This window comes from Hemitrygon akajei, chromosome 18 (genome assembly GCF_048418815.1).
Source record: "Hemitrygon akajei chromosome 18, sHemAka1.3, whole genome shotgun sequence".
In the NCBI taxonomy this organism is placed as follows: Eukaryota; Metazoa; Chordata; class Chondrichthyes; order Myliobatiformes; family Dasyatidae; genus Hemitrygon; species Hemitrygon akajei.
In genome coordinates this window covers 16389097-16406570 of record NC_133141.1, presented here as the reverse complement: position 1 = coordinate 16406570, position 17474 = coordinate 16389097, and the positions used below count along the sequence as shown (strand labels likewise).

Below are 17474 nucleotides of genomic sequence, written 5' to 3'. Positions count from 1 at the left end.
GACTATCATCCAGTAGCACTTACAACCATAGTGATGAAGTGTTTTGAGAGGTTGGTGATAAAACATTTTGGATCCACTCCAATTTGTCTAACGGCACATTAGGGTGTGCTTAGTCCCTTGCTCTACTCACTTCACACTTATGACTGTGTGACTGAGCACAGCTCCAGTGCCATATTCAAGTTTTCTGACAACACCACTGTAATGGGCCGAATCAAGGAGGGAGATTGATATTCTGGCTGAGTGGTGCCACAACAACAAATTCTCACTCAGGGTTAGCAAAACCACAGAGATGATTGTTGATTTCAAGAGGAGGAAACCAGAGGTCCATGAGCCATTCCTCATCAGAAGATCAGAGGTGGGGAAGGTCAACAACTTTAAATTCCTTGGTGTTATCATTTCGGAAGACCTGTCCTGAGACCAGCATACAAGTGTCATCATGAAGAAAGCATGGTAGCGCCAAGCTTAGGAATTTGCAAAGATTCAGCATGTCATCTAAAAGTTTGACAAACTTCTGTAGATGTGTGGTGGAGAGTATACTGACTGGCTACATCACGGCCTCTTTTGGAAACACCAATACCATTGAATGGAAAATTCTACAAAAAGTAGTGGATACATCCCATTCCATCACGGTGTCATGGGCAAAGTCCTCCCCACCATTGGGCACATTTACACTATTGTCACAGGAAAGCAGCATCCATGATCAGGGACCCCCACCATCCAGGTCATGCTCTCTTCTCGCTGCTGCCATCAGGAAGGAGGTACAGGAGTCTCAGGACTCTCACCACTAGATTCAGGGACAGTTATTACCCTTCAGCTATCAGCCTCTTGAACCAAAGGGAATAACTTCATTGAACTCCATTTGCCCCATCACTGAAATGTTTCCACAACCTATGGACTCACTTTCAAGGACTCTTCATCTCATGTTCTCGATATTTATTGCTTATTTATTTATTATTATTTATTTATTTTTATATTTGCTCAGTTTGTTGTCTTTTGCGCACTGGTTGAACATCTGAATTGTTGTGGTCTTTCATTGATTCTATTATTGATTTATTGAATATGCTCCCCCAAGAAAATGAATTTCAGGGTTGTATATGGTGAGATATATGTACTTGGATAATAAATTTACTTTGAACTTTTTGAACTTCATCTGTCTTGGCAGAATGGTGAATGATGTACATGTTGCAAAATGTAAACTGATGAGTATCTGATTATGATATAAGCATTGTGTTACCTTCTGTCTATGTTATATAGAACTGTAGGAAATTTGGTACTCATTAAATTATTCTGTCAAATAGCCTACGTCAGATAGTAAATGGGGAATTACAGGTTATGTGCTGTAACTGTTCAGGTTTCTGCAATTGAGACTCCATCCTGTATTCCATCGTATTACTGCATAATTGTCAGTGTTTTGTTGGGGGTTCTCTGGTCTGACTATGGTCACTTTACTTTAAATGTTCATTGACCCTGGAAGTGTGTTCTGTGGCATTGGTATCGGTGCGAGTGTCTGAGCCCAAAGAAACTGCAGCTAATCAGATATAATGGTAAAATAAATGTTGAAAATGAATAAAAGGTCATTCAGCATTTGTGGACAAGAAAAGCTACTTTTTTGGGGTGTAAGTGTCTACTTTGGGACCCTGATAGTGGCCAGGACCATTTGTTTTTTTCAGGTGCTGATGGAGACCTCTGCTTTTTCTTTTTATTTGTGTTCCAGAATTTTATTGTTCAATGTTACTTTTACAAGTACTCCTACAGCAATGCAGTTATGTAGATCTTAGTTTCCATGTTAAGACCAGAATATGCCATCACCTCAGTTGTGGTCTAGTGATGTTATAAAATGGCAAGGCTTATAGGAGAATTTTAAAAGTTGTTTCTCACTGAGTTTTTGGGGCAAATGTAAGGTTGCCGTATTGACCTTTTTCTGCTACAGTACCTGCAGAGCTTATAAGCAAAAGCTTAAAGTAAAACCAAGTTTATTTTAATATACAGTGCCTATAAAAAGTATTTACCTCCCTTGGAAGTATTCATGTTTTATCATTTTACAACATTGAATCGCAGTGGATTTTGTTTGGCTTTTTTTACACTGACCAACAGAAAATGTCTTTTGAGTCAAGGTGAAAATAAATTTCTACAAATTGGTCTGAATTTATTACAATTGTTAAACACAAAATAATTGCTTGCATAATTACTCGCACCCCCCCCCCCTTTCAAGTCAGTATTAGTAGATGCACCTTTGGCAGCAATTACAGCCTTGAGTCTGTGTAGATAGGTCTCTATCAGCTTTGTACATCTGGACTCTGCCATTTTCCCCATTCTTCTTTACAAAACTGCTCAAGCTCTGCCAGATGAACATCCCTTTTCAAGTCCAGCCACAAATTCTCAATTGGATTGTGGTCTGGACTCTGACGTGGCCACTCCAGGACATTAACTTTGTTATTTTTAAGCCATTTCTGTGTAGCTTTGGCTTTGCACTTGGAGTCATTGTCTTGCTGGAAAACAAATCTTCTCCCAAGTCGTGGTTCTCTTGTAGGTTTTCCTCCAGGATTTCCCTGTATTTTGCTGCATTTTACCCTCTTTCTTCAAACCTTCCAGGGCCTGCTGCAGTGAAGCATCCCCACAGCATGATGCATCCACCACCATGCTTCATGGTAGGGATGGTGTGTTTTTGATGATGTGCAGTGTTTGGCTTATGCCAAACATGGTGTTTAGTCTGATGGTCAAAAAGCTCAATTTTGATTTTATCAGACCATAGAATGTTCTTCCAGTTGACTTCAGAGTCTCCCACATGACTTCTGGCAAACTCTAGCTGAGATTTCATGTGAGTTTTTTCCACAGTGGCTTTCTCTTTGCCACTCTCCCATAAAGCTACAACTGGTGAATCACCCGGGCAACAGTTGTTGTATGTGCAGTCTCTCCCATCTCAGCCACTGAAGCTTGTAACTCCTCCAGAGTTGTCATAGGTCTCTTGGTAGCCTCCCTCACTAGTCCCAGTCACTCAGTTTTTGAGGATGGCCTGCTGTAGGCAGATTTATAGCTGTCCCATATTCTTCCATTTCCTGATGATTAACTTAACTGTACTCCAAGGGATATTGGGTGACTTAGAAATTTTCTTGTATCCATCTCCTGACGTGCTTTTCGCAAACCTTTTCGCGGAGTTGCTTGGAGTGTTCTTTTGTCTTCATGGTGTAGATTTTTTTGGCCAGGATACTGACTCGCCAGCAGTTGGACTTGATAGATACTACTGCAATCAATTATTTTGTGTTTTATATTTGTAATTAATTTAGATCACTTTGTAGAGATCTGTTTTCACTTTGACACGAAAGAATCTTTTTCTGTTGATCAGTGTCAAAAAAGACAAATCCATTGGGATTCAATATTGTAAACAGTAAAACATGAAAACTTCCGGGGGTGGGGGGGTTGAATACTTTTTATAGGCACTGTATTTCCTCCAGAATCTAATTGTTTGATTTTGTACCTGAGAGTAGAACCTTGCACTTCAAATTGAATGTAACCATCTTGTAGGGTTTCTTGTACCTGTCAGTTGAAAGTTTGACCTTGTAACAAAATTACTTTGTTTTCTTCCTTATTCTTTTCTGATTCAGCAGCAAAGATAATCAGCAATCAAAAGAGGCACTGTATATATGTCAAAGGTTATAAGAAATTACCATATTAGAGTTATATAAAGAATAAAATGCATAAAGAAAAATGGTTAAAGTAGTAAAAGGAACAAAATATTTACCAGTCAGATCACTAAGCCACGCCACATAATATAGTGCCAGAAGGAACCACGTGTCCCAACAACTTTTCCAGTCTCTCTGTCTCTCCTCTATCTCCAGCTCTTATCACTAGTTGTGACCCAGCCTAAGAAAAGATTTCCCCCCACACAAAGAAATTGCACCTTTTCATACACTTCAAGGCCCTTTACTCTAATATTTACACAAGCATATTTCTCACCATTAATCTGCGTTCAAGGCTGTAGACTGGTACTTGCACAAAGTTCTCAAAATGTGGCTGTGGATTGGTTCCCACATTCATGTTGTCTTACAGACTTCCATTTTGTGTTTTAGCATATACCAAGGAGGAATCAAATTTAACTCTTTCCCTACACTCCAGCCCTCAATTCCTCATTGGTACACTATACAAGAATAAAATATTAGATTAAATACTTTAGGTGTAATATAATAACCATAATATAGTTTATCACTGTGGTTATCATAATACAAATTCCATATAGGTAATAAATCACTCAGCACAGAAGAAGCATGACACTGCAATCACCTAACCTCTTGTTTCAGGCAATAGGCTAAAATAAACCACACTACAAGGACAATTAATAATACAATTAAGATGAGATAGGACAAGAACTCAAGGCATATATTTATATTTTCAATTTACTCCAATGCTTTCATTTTGAATAGTACCTTTTAAAAAAAACACTTTATAAAGTAGTTTGTTTAATGCTGTTAGATAAATGGGCCAGATAAAATTTACACAAAGCAAATCAGTTACTGTAGTGGATAATATCCCTGTGTTGAACCCCTTTTTATGTTCCAGTTTATCAGATTTTGTTGATAAATCAAGATGAGGCTGTTGAGGCCATCTGTTAATGTTCTTGAGAATGTGGCAGGAAATCACTTTCTTAACCTCCACGGTCCTGGTGAAGATCATCCCCCGGTGCTGTTGGAAAGGGAGTTCCAGGATTTAAAAGCAACTTGTGAAGGATTAGCTGATTCTTAGAGTTGCATTCTTTATTTTTATTCTGTAGCGGTGTGCTACACGCAGCGCTGAAATAATGACACGGAGTCAATGAACTGCAGTTACAAAAAGATTTTATTCGAACTTCGTGGCCTCGCTTTAAAGCCTTCCTGATCCCGCCCTCCCCGGGCGCGGATGCTGTAGGGGGCACATATTCACAGTCCTGTCCTGCGCGCGGATGCTGTAGGGGACACATTCACAGTCCTGTCCCGCACGCGGATGCTGTAGGGGGCACGTATTCACAGTCCTGTCCCGCGCGCAGGCTTTTCCCCTTGCTGGTGAAGCAGACTTGGCACCCTTTTGGGACTGGCCTTTATGCCGGCGCACTGGCTATTTGTGAGCCGGTTCGAGTGCGCTAGGAAGTGGGTCGCCACAATTCTAAATTTGTTATGAAGCTCTTTGGGTTGACTTATTCTTGGCCATATTCATCTCTCATCGAAGCATATACTTAAGTTTTAAACTTAATAGCATTTTGTTTGTGTGAGATCTTCTGAATATAAGACAAGTATTTCAGGTTGCATACTGTATACATTTTCTGATAATAAACAGAACCATTTGATTTGAATATATAGTCCAGTAGCTATAAGCATTGACTGAAAATGTTATCATTAATTTCTGAGTTGTTTCTCTAGATCAACTGCAGAGATCTAGAACTTGATCCATGTTTGAGACAACACACATAAAATGCTGGTGGAACATAGCAGGCCTTCTGATGAAGGGTCTCAGTCCAAAACGTCGACAGTGCTTCTCCTTATAGATGCTGCCTGGCCTGCTGTGTTCCACCAGTATTTTGTGTGTGTTGTTTGAATTTCCAGCATCTGCAGATGTCTTCGTGTTTGCTCCATGTTTGAGAGTAAGGTTAGAAAAAAATCCAAATTTAGAAGATATGGAGGATCACAAAAATATTTGGAATAACAGCCTCTAAACATAATATTCTTCTTGTCCAAGAATGTGCAAATGTCATTCTGAATAAAATTTGCATTATACCACTGTAGAGAATGCATCAGTAACGTAGTGTATAAGAAACACATCTTTGGGCTTTTTTCCTTTAATGTTGATATAGACCCAATTTCTCACTTTAACTTTTGTAACTAATGTAGCTACTTCAATTCTTAGAAACACACTACTACTATTTGAAGCATGGAATTATGTTAACAGTGGAAAACTGAACCTGCTATAGTTATTTTAAAAAAAAGAGTTGGTACGGGGGTGAAGACAAGTGACAAGGGAAATACAAGATTCAAAGCTAATTTTTTTTGTTTTTTCTTCAGAATCGAGGTGTTTATATGTTTCGGATTAATAATGAGCATGTGATTGATGCTACTTTAACTGGAGGCCCAGCCAGGTATGTAACATTTCTGTTGGGATTACATGAGCATGAATTATGAAATTTGGTGGTAATTCCAGTGATTGACAAGCAAAGAGTCTGATTTTGTTTTTGTATGGAAGTGAAATCATTATTCTCTTGGGAGTCTTAGAGTACTGTGTTTCCTTGTTATCCCCATCTATACAGCCTTTGCATCCAAGAGAACAGAGTGTCCATCTCATCAGAAAGGTGGTCTATAAAAACGTCTGATATAAAATGACAATAACATAATTTAAACTTAAGTAATATTGTCCCTTATTTCATCGTGTAGTGCGAAGGAAATTAATACCTTGTTTATAAATTGCATATTTTAGAATTAACTCTTTTATAGAAAAGCTTTTCCAGTTATTACAATAACAGAATTGTGTTGCATTCCTCAAGATGTATTCACATCTAGGCATTATGCATCAGTACTGGAAGCAACTTTACTAATTGTTGAAATTGTGGTACTTGTGCTGTTGCATAACTGTGATTACATTATAATTGGGTTTCTCTGTATATACTTTTATGATGTTGACTGGCTGCTTTTCTCTTTTTTTGGGGGGAAAACTCTACTGTGCAGATATATCAATCATTCCTGTGCCCCCAACTGTGTGGCAGAGGTTGTGACTTTTGACAAGGAGGACAAAATAATCATTATCTCAAGCAGGCGAATTCCAAAAGGTGAAGAGGTAAGTGAATCAAAACAAAAGAGGTAAAGGAAGATAAGAATCAAAACAAGAAATGCAATATCCACACTGTCTGGCAGATGGAGCGTAACGTGAGACAATGTAAAATTGTATATATTGACAATTAAAAAATGAAAGGAAATGGTGAAAGATTGCAGACCTCTGAGATGCAGAGAGACCTGGTTGTCCTGATTCACACAAAAGACTCTTATGCAGGTACTCCAAATAATTAGGGTAATTAACAATTTTATTATTTATTGTTCAGGAAATTGAATACAAAAAAGTGAATTTTTCAAATCATATAGAACATTAGTGAGACTGTCACATTTGGATTTCTGAGTTCAGTATTGGCTCCTTATTTATGGAGGTATGTTAGTTCTTAGAATAGAAACATAAAAAATAGGTGCAGGAGTAGGCCATTTAGCCCTTCGAGCCTGCACCGCCATTCAGTATGATCATGGCTGATCATCCAACTCAGAACCCTGTACCTGCTTTCTCTCCATACCCCCTGATCCCTTTAACCACAAGGGCCATATCTAACTTCCTCTTAAATATAGCCAATGAACCGGCCTCAACTGTTTCCTGTGGCAGAGAATTCCACAGATTCACCACTCTCTGTGTGAAGAAGTTTTTCCTCATCTCGGTCCTAAAAGGCTTCCCCTTTATCCTTAAGCTGTGACCCCTCGTTCTGGACTTCCCCAACATCGGAAACAATCTTCCTGCATCTAGCCTGTCCAATTCCTTTAGAATTTTATACGTTTCAATAAGATCCCCCCTCAATCTTCTGAATTCCAGTGAGTATAAGCCTAGTCGATCCAGTCTTTCTTCATATGAAAGTCCTGCCATCCCAGGAATCAATCTGGTGAACCTTCTCTGTACTCCCTCTATTGCAAGAATGTCTTTCCTCAGATTAGGGGACCAAAACTGCACACAATATTCTAGGTGCGGTCTCACCAAGGCCTTGTACAACTGCAGTAGAACCTCCCTGCTCCTGTACTCAAATCCTTTTGCTATGAATTGCCAACATATCATTTGCCTTTTTCACCGCCTGCTGTACCTGCATGCCCACCTTCAATGACTGGTGTACAATGACACCCAGGTCTCGTTGCATCTCCCCTTTTCCTAATCGGCCACCATTCAGATAATAATCTGTTTTCCTGTTCTTGCAACCAAAGTGGATAACCTCACATTTATCCACATTAAATTGCATCTGCCATGAATTTGCCCACTCACCTAACCTATCCAAGTCACCCTGCATCCTCTTGGCCTCCTCCTCACAGCTAACACCGCCGCCCAGCTTCATGTCATCCGCAAACTTGGAGATGCTGCACTTAATTCCCTTGTCTAAATCATTAATATATATTGTAAACAACTGGGGTCCCAGCACTGAGCCTTGTGGTACCCCACTAGTCACTGCCTGCCATTCTGAATAGGTCCCGTTTACTCCCACTCTTTGCTTCCTGTCTGCCAACCAATTCTCTATCCACATCATTACCATACCCCAATACCGTGTGCTTTAAGTTTGCACACTAATCTCCTGTATGGGACCTTGTCAAAAGCCTTTTGAAAATCTAAATATACCACATCCACTGGCTCTCCACTATCCACTCTACTAGTTACATCTTCAAAAAATTCTATAAGATTCGTCAGACATGATTTTCCTTTCACAAATCCATTCTGACTTTGTCCGATGATTTCACCTCTTTCCAAATGTGCTGTTATCACATCTTTGATAACCGACTCTAGCATTTTCCCCACCACCGACGTCAGACTAACCGGTCTATAATTCCCTGGTTTCTCTCTCCCTCCTTTTTTGAAAAGTGGGGTTACATTAGCCACCCTCCAATCCTCAGGAACTAATCTAGAATCTAAGGAGTTTTGAAAAATTATCACTAATGCATCCACTATTTCTTGGGCTACTTCCTTAAGCACTCTGGGATGCAGACCATCTGGCCCTGGGGATTTATCTGCCTTTAATCCCTTCAATTTACCTAACACCACTTCCCTACTAACATGTATTTCCCTCAGTTCCTCTATCTCACTAGACCATCGGTCCCTTACTATTTCCGGAAGATTATTTATGTCCTCCTTAGTGAAGACAGAACCAAAGTAGTTATTCAATTGGTCTGCCATGTCTTTGTTCCCTATGATCAATTCACCTGTTTCTGACTGTAAAGGACCTACATTTGTCTTGACCAATCTTTTGCTTTCCACGTATCTATAAAAGCTTTTACAGTCAGTTTTTATGTTCCCTGCCAGCTTTCTCTCATAATCTTTTTTCCCTTTCCTAATTAAGCCCTTTGTCCTCCTCTGCTGGTCTCTGAATTTCTCCCAGTCCTCAGGTGTGCCGCTTTTTTTTTTTGCTAATTTATATGTTTCTTCTTTGGACTTGATACTATCCCTAATTTCCCTTGTCAGCCAGGGGTGCACTACCTTCCCTGGTTTATTCTTTTGCCAAACTGGGATGAACAATTGTTGTAGTTCATCCATGCGATCTTTAAATGCTTGCCATTGCATATCCACCGTCAACCCTTTAAGTATCATTTGCCAGTCTATCTTAGTTAATTCACGTCTCATACCTTCAAAGTTACCCTTCTTTAAGTTCAGAACCTTTGTTTCTGAATTAACTATGTCACTCTCCATCTTAATGAAGAATTCCACCATATTATGGTCACTCTTACCCAAGGGGCCTCACACAACAAGATTGCTAACTAACCCTTCCTCATTGCTCAATACCCAATCTAGAATGGCCTGCTCTCTAGTTGGTTCCTCGACATGTTGGTTCAGAAAACCATCCCGCACACATTCCAAGAAATCCTCTTCCTCAGCACCCTTATCAATTTGGTTCACCCAATCTATATGTAGATTGAAGTCACCCATTATAACTACTGTTCCTTTATTGCACGCATTTCTAATTTCCTGTTTAATGCCATCCCCAACCTCTCTACTACTGTTAGGTGGCCTGTACACAACTCCCACCAGCATTTTCTGCCCCTTAGTGTTATGCAGCTCTACCCATATCGATTCCACATCCTCCAGGCTAATGTCCTTCCTTTCTATTGCGTTAATCTCCTCTCTAACCAACAATGCTACCCCACCTTCTTTTCTTTCCTGTCTATCCCTCCTGAATATTGAATATCCCTGGATGTTGAGCTCCCATCCTTGGTCACCCTGGAGCCATGTCTCTGTGATCCCAACTATATCATATTCATTAATAACTATCTGCACATTCAATTCATCCACTTTGTTACAAATGCTCCTCGCATTGACACACAAAGCCTTCAGGCTTGTTTTTACAACCCTTATACAATTATGTTGAAAAGTGGCTCTTTTTGCTTTTTGCCCTGGATTTGCTGCCTGCCACTTTTACTTTTCACCTTACTACTTTTTGCTTCTACCCTCATTTTACACCCCTCTGTCTCTCTGCACTTGGTCCCATCCCCCTGAATGTAGTTCAAGGTTTACTAGACCTAATACTTTGAATTGGTTAATTGTTTTATGAGGGTAGGCTGAACAGATTAGATTAGAAGAGTGGAGTAATTTAAACATATGATCCTGAAGTGTCTAGATGGGTAAATGTGGAGAGGATGTTTTCTCTTGAGGTTGAATCTAGAACTTGGGGGTGGGGGGTCACAGTTTACAAAAGAAGGTTCACCCATTTAATGCATAGATCAGTGATTTCATTTTTCTCTGAAGGTTCCTCAAAGGGAAATGGAAGCAGGGTCTTGGAATATTTCTAATACAGAGGGAGACAGATGCTTGATAACCTTCCACTCACTTGTTACTGCAGGTAGACAAGAATGCTTGACCAGCATTCTTAGAATGATAGAACTGGTGTGAGGGGCCATTTAGCCTACTCCTGATGTGAATTCTCAGAATGTTGACTGTTCAATAAGTATTTGTTGTATTAATAGTTTTTTTTAAAATTTTCAGCTGACTTACGACTACAAATTTGATTTTGAAGATGATCAACACAAAATTCCTTGTCATTGCGGAGCTCTCAACTGCAGAAAATGGATGAACTAAAACATTGAGCAAATTCAGCTGATACAAAATTCACAATAATTTCAGATGGTTCAAAACTTCAGACAACATCTGCTATACTCTAAATCAAACTGACAGATCATCCTATATGAAGATGAGAAGAATTCTCACTACTTCACAAAGAAGTATTTACTGTGTTGTATGTTGGGGTACATCTGTGGTTGGGAGTTAGTGTAGTGCTCAGAGGTGCAAAACCTTCTACAAAATTTAGCAATGAATTACTAAAATAAATGGACTACGCAGATGTGCAAAGATATTATACACAGCCAGTGACTGTGTTTCCTGCCAGGTCTATGGGATGCTTCTGAATGTAATCTCTGGATTTCTTCTTGTCCATAGTTCCTGCAAGAGAGAGAGAGGGGAGGGGGAGAGAATGAGAAACCCTCACCTGTGCAGACCTTTTCTGATGGGACTTAATCTAAAGGATAGATTGTATTTCTAATGAAATTCAGCCAAAGGAGGGAAGACTTGGGATTGAAAAGTCTATAGCTTTCTTTGCTGGAAGAGGTCTTTGATATAAGACAGAGCGTGGTACATCTCAAGGTCAAAGGGAATGGCATTTTCATCTGATAAGATTTTTTAGTAAAAAGATTTGAATATTGCAGGGTTCACATAAAATAAACACTTTTTTGTGGGAGTGGATTGATTTTGAAACCAAGGCAGTAATGAACTGCACTCCTAAAAACACTAGAGTTTTAAAGAGATGGTGTCCCTTGGGTGTGACAAAATTAATTGCATTAATATGTTAGATTACTCAAACTGTTTGTCCATAATTGTATTCTGGAGAGATTAGTGTGGGAGTTTTTTTTGTTTGCAAGATTTCTGATTGCTTCACAAAAAATCTTTGATTTTTTAAACAACAGACCCTTTGTCTGTTATCACCAGATTATTGTTTATTTCAAAGGAATTTAACTCCATATTTGACCAATAGTTAGAAGAAGAAAAAAAGTAATAAAAGTAGTTTGATAGAAACAGAAATGTAATTATCCATGCATCTTGGTCACTGTGTAAGTTCTGAGTGACCCTGTAAGAAATGTTGATCTTTTGCATCATCAGTAATGATAATTATACAAAAATAAATTTGCAGAAGGTATCTTTTGAAAGACAATCCACATTAGTAAGGACTCACTAGGACCAGGTTTAATGGTTCTCTGTTGGGAATTTACTGGAAATAAACTTGGAACACTGGGGCTGGCACAATAATAATACTGTTATTGTTAAGGTCTGTCTGTAATTTTCCAGTTGAAATCAAGGATCAAAATAATAAATTGACCAGCTCCCAATTCTGAATCTTGACGATCCCTTTTAAGCTGTCGATCTGACAGCATATATTTTCATGATCGATGAGGGTTTCTTCCATGCATATTATTTTGTGGCAAGAGTGGGGACCTATAACCTCAATAATAAGTCCTCAATTGCTGATCAATAATGCAAAATATAATGAAAAGAACGGTAGCACTAAGAGGACTTGGTTTGCAGCCTCCTCGATCCTGATCAGTCAGTATCAGCAGGTAAATTGTTAGGGCATTTGGTTCAACGCACAAATGGACTCTCTCTGAAATCTCTTGCAGAGGAGACTTGCACTGAAGGATTTCTCACCTACTTGATTCCACAAGTCATTTTACTGTAGTTTTGTTCCTGTAATATATATATAAAAGTGTGAATTTTATTCGGAACAGTAGGATAGGTCTGGATGGGGGAGATTTTTTTTTATTGGCGCAATTCGTGAAAGCTGCTTCCCCCACTGCATCTTCTCCACGCTGCAACTGTAAAAATGTAAATACAAAACTTGTAGAAATCTCCAAAGCAGAAACCACTGGATCAGATTCTCATTCGTACAAAAGAACGGTTGGTATTGGTGATTAAAAAAAAAATAGCTGCTGGTTGGATTGAAGCAGGGAAGACATTAGCATGCAATGAGAAGATTCTAGGTAATGTAGATCATGTTAGATAAACTTAAGCTTACAGTGTTTTACTGTTTTTATAATAAAAGCTGATTTCACCCCTCTTCAACTGGTAAGAGCCGGGGTGTCTTTTAATGGAAGATTCTAATTTAAAAATGGGGCTTTTTCATTTTAGCTGAAGATGTCCGCAGAGCCCTAATGCATTGTGAGATCCTATTTCTCCAAGCTGGGGAGGTTACAGTCAAGTAATGTATTGTTGGAACATGTTCAGTTAACAAATGAAGATGTCCTGTTTGCAGTAAAGCCTTGTTCATACTGTTTACACTCTGAGCTAGGTATTTTGTGGTGCATTTTATCCTTGCAATTGGGGCAAAATTAAAAGCAGAGATTTGAGTATTTTTTAATGACAAAATAAACTTCCAGAATATGAAAGGGTTTTTTTGTGTTGTGTGCATTCTGTACAGCAAATGTTGTCACTGGTAATGAATTAAAATTATCCTTTTTTATTGTATGTGGCATGTTTTTTTGTACTGAACATAAGTTGAATTGTATATAATTTATGTCAAAAGAGCCAAGATGTTTCTTGCTCTATGTATTAAATCTTCTGCAGGAATAAGCTTATTCTGTACATCCCTGGTACATGTAGAGACCGTTTATGATCATGTTGGCTAGATTGTACAAACCTTTTTTAAATACAAATGTAGCATCTTTGCATTACTGTATGATAAATAGGGACACTGTTCCTACAGAGGTGAATTTACTGCATTAAAATTGTTTGAAATAAAATCATCCTTGGATTACATTTATTGGTCTAAGTTGGCATAAAATGATTGCTATGATGAAGGATCCATATTAGAGAGATTTGTCTTAGCTATGTTTTTAATACTCATTTCATTTCACTTAAGTGTCTTAACCATTATCTATTGCTGATAACATTATTAAGCATCAATTCAGATATGTGAGTGCAGGGTTTTGGGGACGAACCCGTGATATTAATGTATTATCAGGATATTTTCATAGAGAAAGGATTCCTGCAACTATTCAAAGTCGAATACAGTGGATTCTGGTTAATTGGGGCACATTTTGGCCCAATTAAGTGGCTGCCTCAGCTGAAGTTTCATGAAAATAGTTAAAAGGTATTAAAAAAAAAAGTCAAACTGACTAACAATTATGTATTTAAATAAAATACAGAAATTAGAACACTGCCAGTAATACTACAGTACAGTACTATAAAACTGTTAGTTCCCAATAGTCATCAGTGGAGGAACTCATCCAGTGTATGCAATGAACAAAATCAGTGCCGACATCTAGTGCAGGTGATGGACTGTCTTCATACAGTGCTTTAAACAATTGTATCCTCAATCTTCATTTTCATTGTAACATTCAAGATTGCCTGTACCTCAAATTCTTCATAGTGCTTGACTTTTTGAAGTAGTGAAATCATTTCGTTTTCACTCCCAGCTGTTTCCGGCATCTCTGAGCCTGAATGCTTTAAACTGTAGTAAGCAAATGGGTTCTGAATTGTCTTAATGCTTATTTTTCACCAATTATTGCTGAAAAAATCATTGCTTTTTGAACACACACACACAAATGCAGCTATGTACGGTAGTATCTAAATTTGATCGAGCAGGTCATTCACAGGTGATCAAGTCTCTGAACCTCATCTTCAAATGCCAAAGATGTTTCCATTCTCAAATGTTCGAATACTAAAAGCAAAGATATTCCATCATAGTGCCTTGAAAAAGTATTCAGCCCTCACAACTAATTTCACATTTTACTTTTATTTTCTAAATTAAAAAATACATTGAAGTAGGATTTTTGAGCTAGTCTACAAAACGGTGCATCTTCTTAAATCAAAAGAAAAATTCCAAAACCAATTTACTAAAAATTAGAAAACAACATTGTGAGGCTGAAAAATTTGCCCCCTTTATATTACTAAACTAACTTTTCTCAAGTGCAATATACAGTATTACTATCTCACCCAATTTGTTAATGTAGAAAGTTGAAGGATCATTTGTTTTCCATGAACCCCCTTCTCTTCGGTAAGGTACGACAGTAGGGTCGATTTTCAACAGGCCAAACCAAAATGAAAACAAAAGAGCATTCAAGTCAAGGAAATGATGATGGAGAAACACAAATCTGGGGAAGGGTACAAGACCATCTCAAAGGCACCGAACATACTTCAGAGCTCAGAGCAGTCCATCTTGACAAAGTGGGGGGAAAAATATGAAACCACCGCCACACTACTGATGTGAAGCCACTACTCTAAACTTAGAATGGCACTTCTGAGAGTAGCTACTGTGACACCAACTACCACTCTGAGTGAGCTCCAGAAGTCAATGGCTCCACAACATAAAGGGTATTTATGGAAGAGTGGTAAGATAGAAGCCATGTCTTTAAAAAAAAACATACCCTTGCCGGTATAGACTTTGCAAGGCGTAATTTTAAAGATACTGTAAAGATGTGGAAGAAGGTCTTGTGGTCGGATGAGACTAAAGAGCAACTTATTAGCCTCAACACTAAGCGGTATGTGTAGCGTAAATCTAATACTGTGCGCCAGCCAGGTAACACTGTCCCTACTGTAAAGTATGGTGGAGGTAGTATCGAGCTATGGAGAAGCTTTTCAGCATCAGGGACTGGAAATCTAAAGATTGATGGGAAGATGAATGTTGCTCAGTAGAGAGAGGTCCTGGATAAAAACCTGCTAGCCTCTGCCAGAAAGCTTAAACTGGGGAGGAAGTTCATCTTTCAGCAGGACAATGACCCAAAGCACACTGCCATTGGAGTGGCTTCAAATAAAGAAAATTGATGTCCTTGAGGGGCCCAGTCAAACTCCTGACCTTAATCTGGTCAAAAATCTCTGGCAAGACCTCAAGATTGCTGTCCACCACCTCTCTCCAACTAACCTGGCACAGCTTGAGCAATTTTGCAAAGAGGAATGGGCAAATCCTGCTCCATCGAGTTGTGCAAAGCTAAGAGACTTATCCAAAAAGACTACTGGCAGTAATAGCTGCAAGAGGTGGTTCAAGTAAGTACTGAGCAAAGGGCGATGAATACTTTTTGAATTGCTGACATTCAGTTTTTGAATTTTTAGTTTTTCATGCTTTACAATTTTCCATTTTTTGGGCTCTGCTGTGAAAAAAGGACTATGTAATTCACAAATAAAAATTCTCACAGTTAAGTTCATCAAAATTACTGGTTGTAATACATACTCATTTATGTGAACAAATGGTTGGTAGCTGAATACTTTTACAAGGGGCTGTATGTATATTTGACTCCATTGTTGTGCACAGTAAGAATGACAACAGGACCGTCTCTGAGGAAGCCCAAGACTGTCATGTTAGCAGGTGGTTTTGCTTTACAAATGGTGTGCCATGTGGCTGACAAATGAAGTTAAAGCAACATGAAAGCAGAGGTCATACAATGTAGCAAATGTTAGTGGGAAGCTTTAAAAAAAACAACAATATAGGCAGCATGGAATAAATAAGGTGCTCGAGGAATACAAAGAATGTAAAAAGAATCTTAAGAAAGAAATTAGAGAAGCTAAAGGAAGATATGAGGTTGCTTTGGCAAGAAAGGTGAAAATAAATCCAAAGGGTTTCTACAGTTATACTAATAGCATAAGGATAGTGAGGGATAAAATTGGTCCCTTAGAGAATCAGAGTGGACAGCTATGTGTGGAGCCAAAAGAGATGGGGGAGATTTTGAACAATTTCTTTTCTTCGGTATTCACTAAGGAGAAGGATATTGAATTGTGTAAGGTAAGGGAAACAAGTAAGGAAGTTATGGAAACTATGATGATTAAAGAGGAGGAAGTACTGGCGCTTTTAAGGAATATAAAAGTGGATAAATCTCCAGGTCCTGACAGGATATTCCCTAGGACCTTGAGGGAAGTTCGTGTAGAAATAGCAGGGGCTCTGACAGAAATATTTCAAATGTCATTAGAAACGGGGATAGTGCCAGAGGATTGGCGTATTGCTCATGTGGTTCCATTGTTTAAAAAGGGTTCTAAGAGTAAACCTAGCAATTATAGGCCTGTAAGTTTGACGTCAGTGGTGGGTAAATTAATGGAAAGTATTCTTAGAGATGGTATATATAATTATCTGGATAGACAGGGTCTGATTAGGAACAGTCAACATGGATTTGTGAGTGGAAGGTCATGTTTGACAAATCTAAATTGAATTTTTTGAAGAGGTTACTAGGAAAGTTGACGAGGGTAAAGCAGTGGACGTTGTCTATATGGACTTCAGTAAGGCCTTTGACAAGGTTCCACACCGAAGGTTAGTTAGGAAGGTTCAATCTTTAGGTATTAATGTTGAAATAGTAAAATGGATTTAACAGTGGCTAGACGGGAGATGCCAGAGAGTAGTGGTGGATAACTGCTTGTCAGGTTGGAGGCCAGTGACTAGTGGTGTGCCTCAGGGATCTGTACTGGGTCCAATGTTGTTTGTCATATACATTAATGATCTGAATGATGGGGTGGTAGATTGGACTAGTAAGTATGCAGATGATACTAAGATAGGTGGCATTGTGGATAATGAAGTAGGTTTTCAAAGTTTGCAGAGAGATTTAGGCCAGTTAGAAGAGTGGGTTGAAAGATGGCAGATGGAGTTTAATGCTGATAAGTGTGAGGTGCTACATTTTGGTAGGACTAATCAAAATAGGACATACATGGTAAATGGTAGGGCATTGAAGAATGCAGTAGAACAGAGTGATCTAGGAATAATGGTGCATAGT

At 38.7% G+C, this 17474-nt stretch overlaps 1 protein-coding gene across 14 annotated transcripts in view; it reads left to right on the top strand.

Moving 5' to 3' along the window:
- Positions 1-13526, top strand: part of kmt2d (lysine (K)-specific methyltransferase 2D) — a 235339-nt gene extending 221813 nt beyond the window's left edge. For all 14 annotated transcript variants that reach the window (XM_073070993.1, XM_073070995.1, XM_073070992.1 and 11 more), the window contains 3 exons: positions 6027-6100; positions 6684-6792; positions 10723-13526. In XM_073070993.1, the coding sequence (XP_072927094.1) occupies positions 6027-6100; positions 6684-6792; positions 10723-10815 (276 nt within the window). In that variant the 3' untranslated portion in view covers positions 10816-13526. The remainder of the gene's footprint in view (positions 1-6026; positions 6101-6683; positions 6793-10722) is intronic.
- The last annotated feature ends 3948 nt before the right edge of the window (positions 13527-17474 follow it).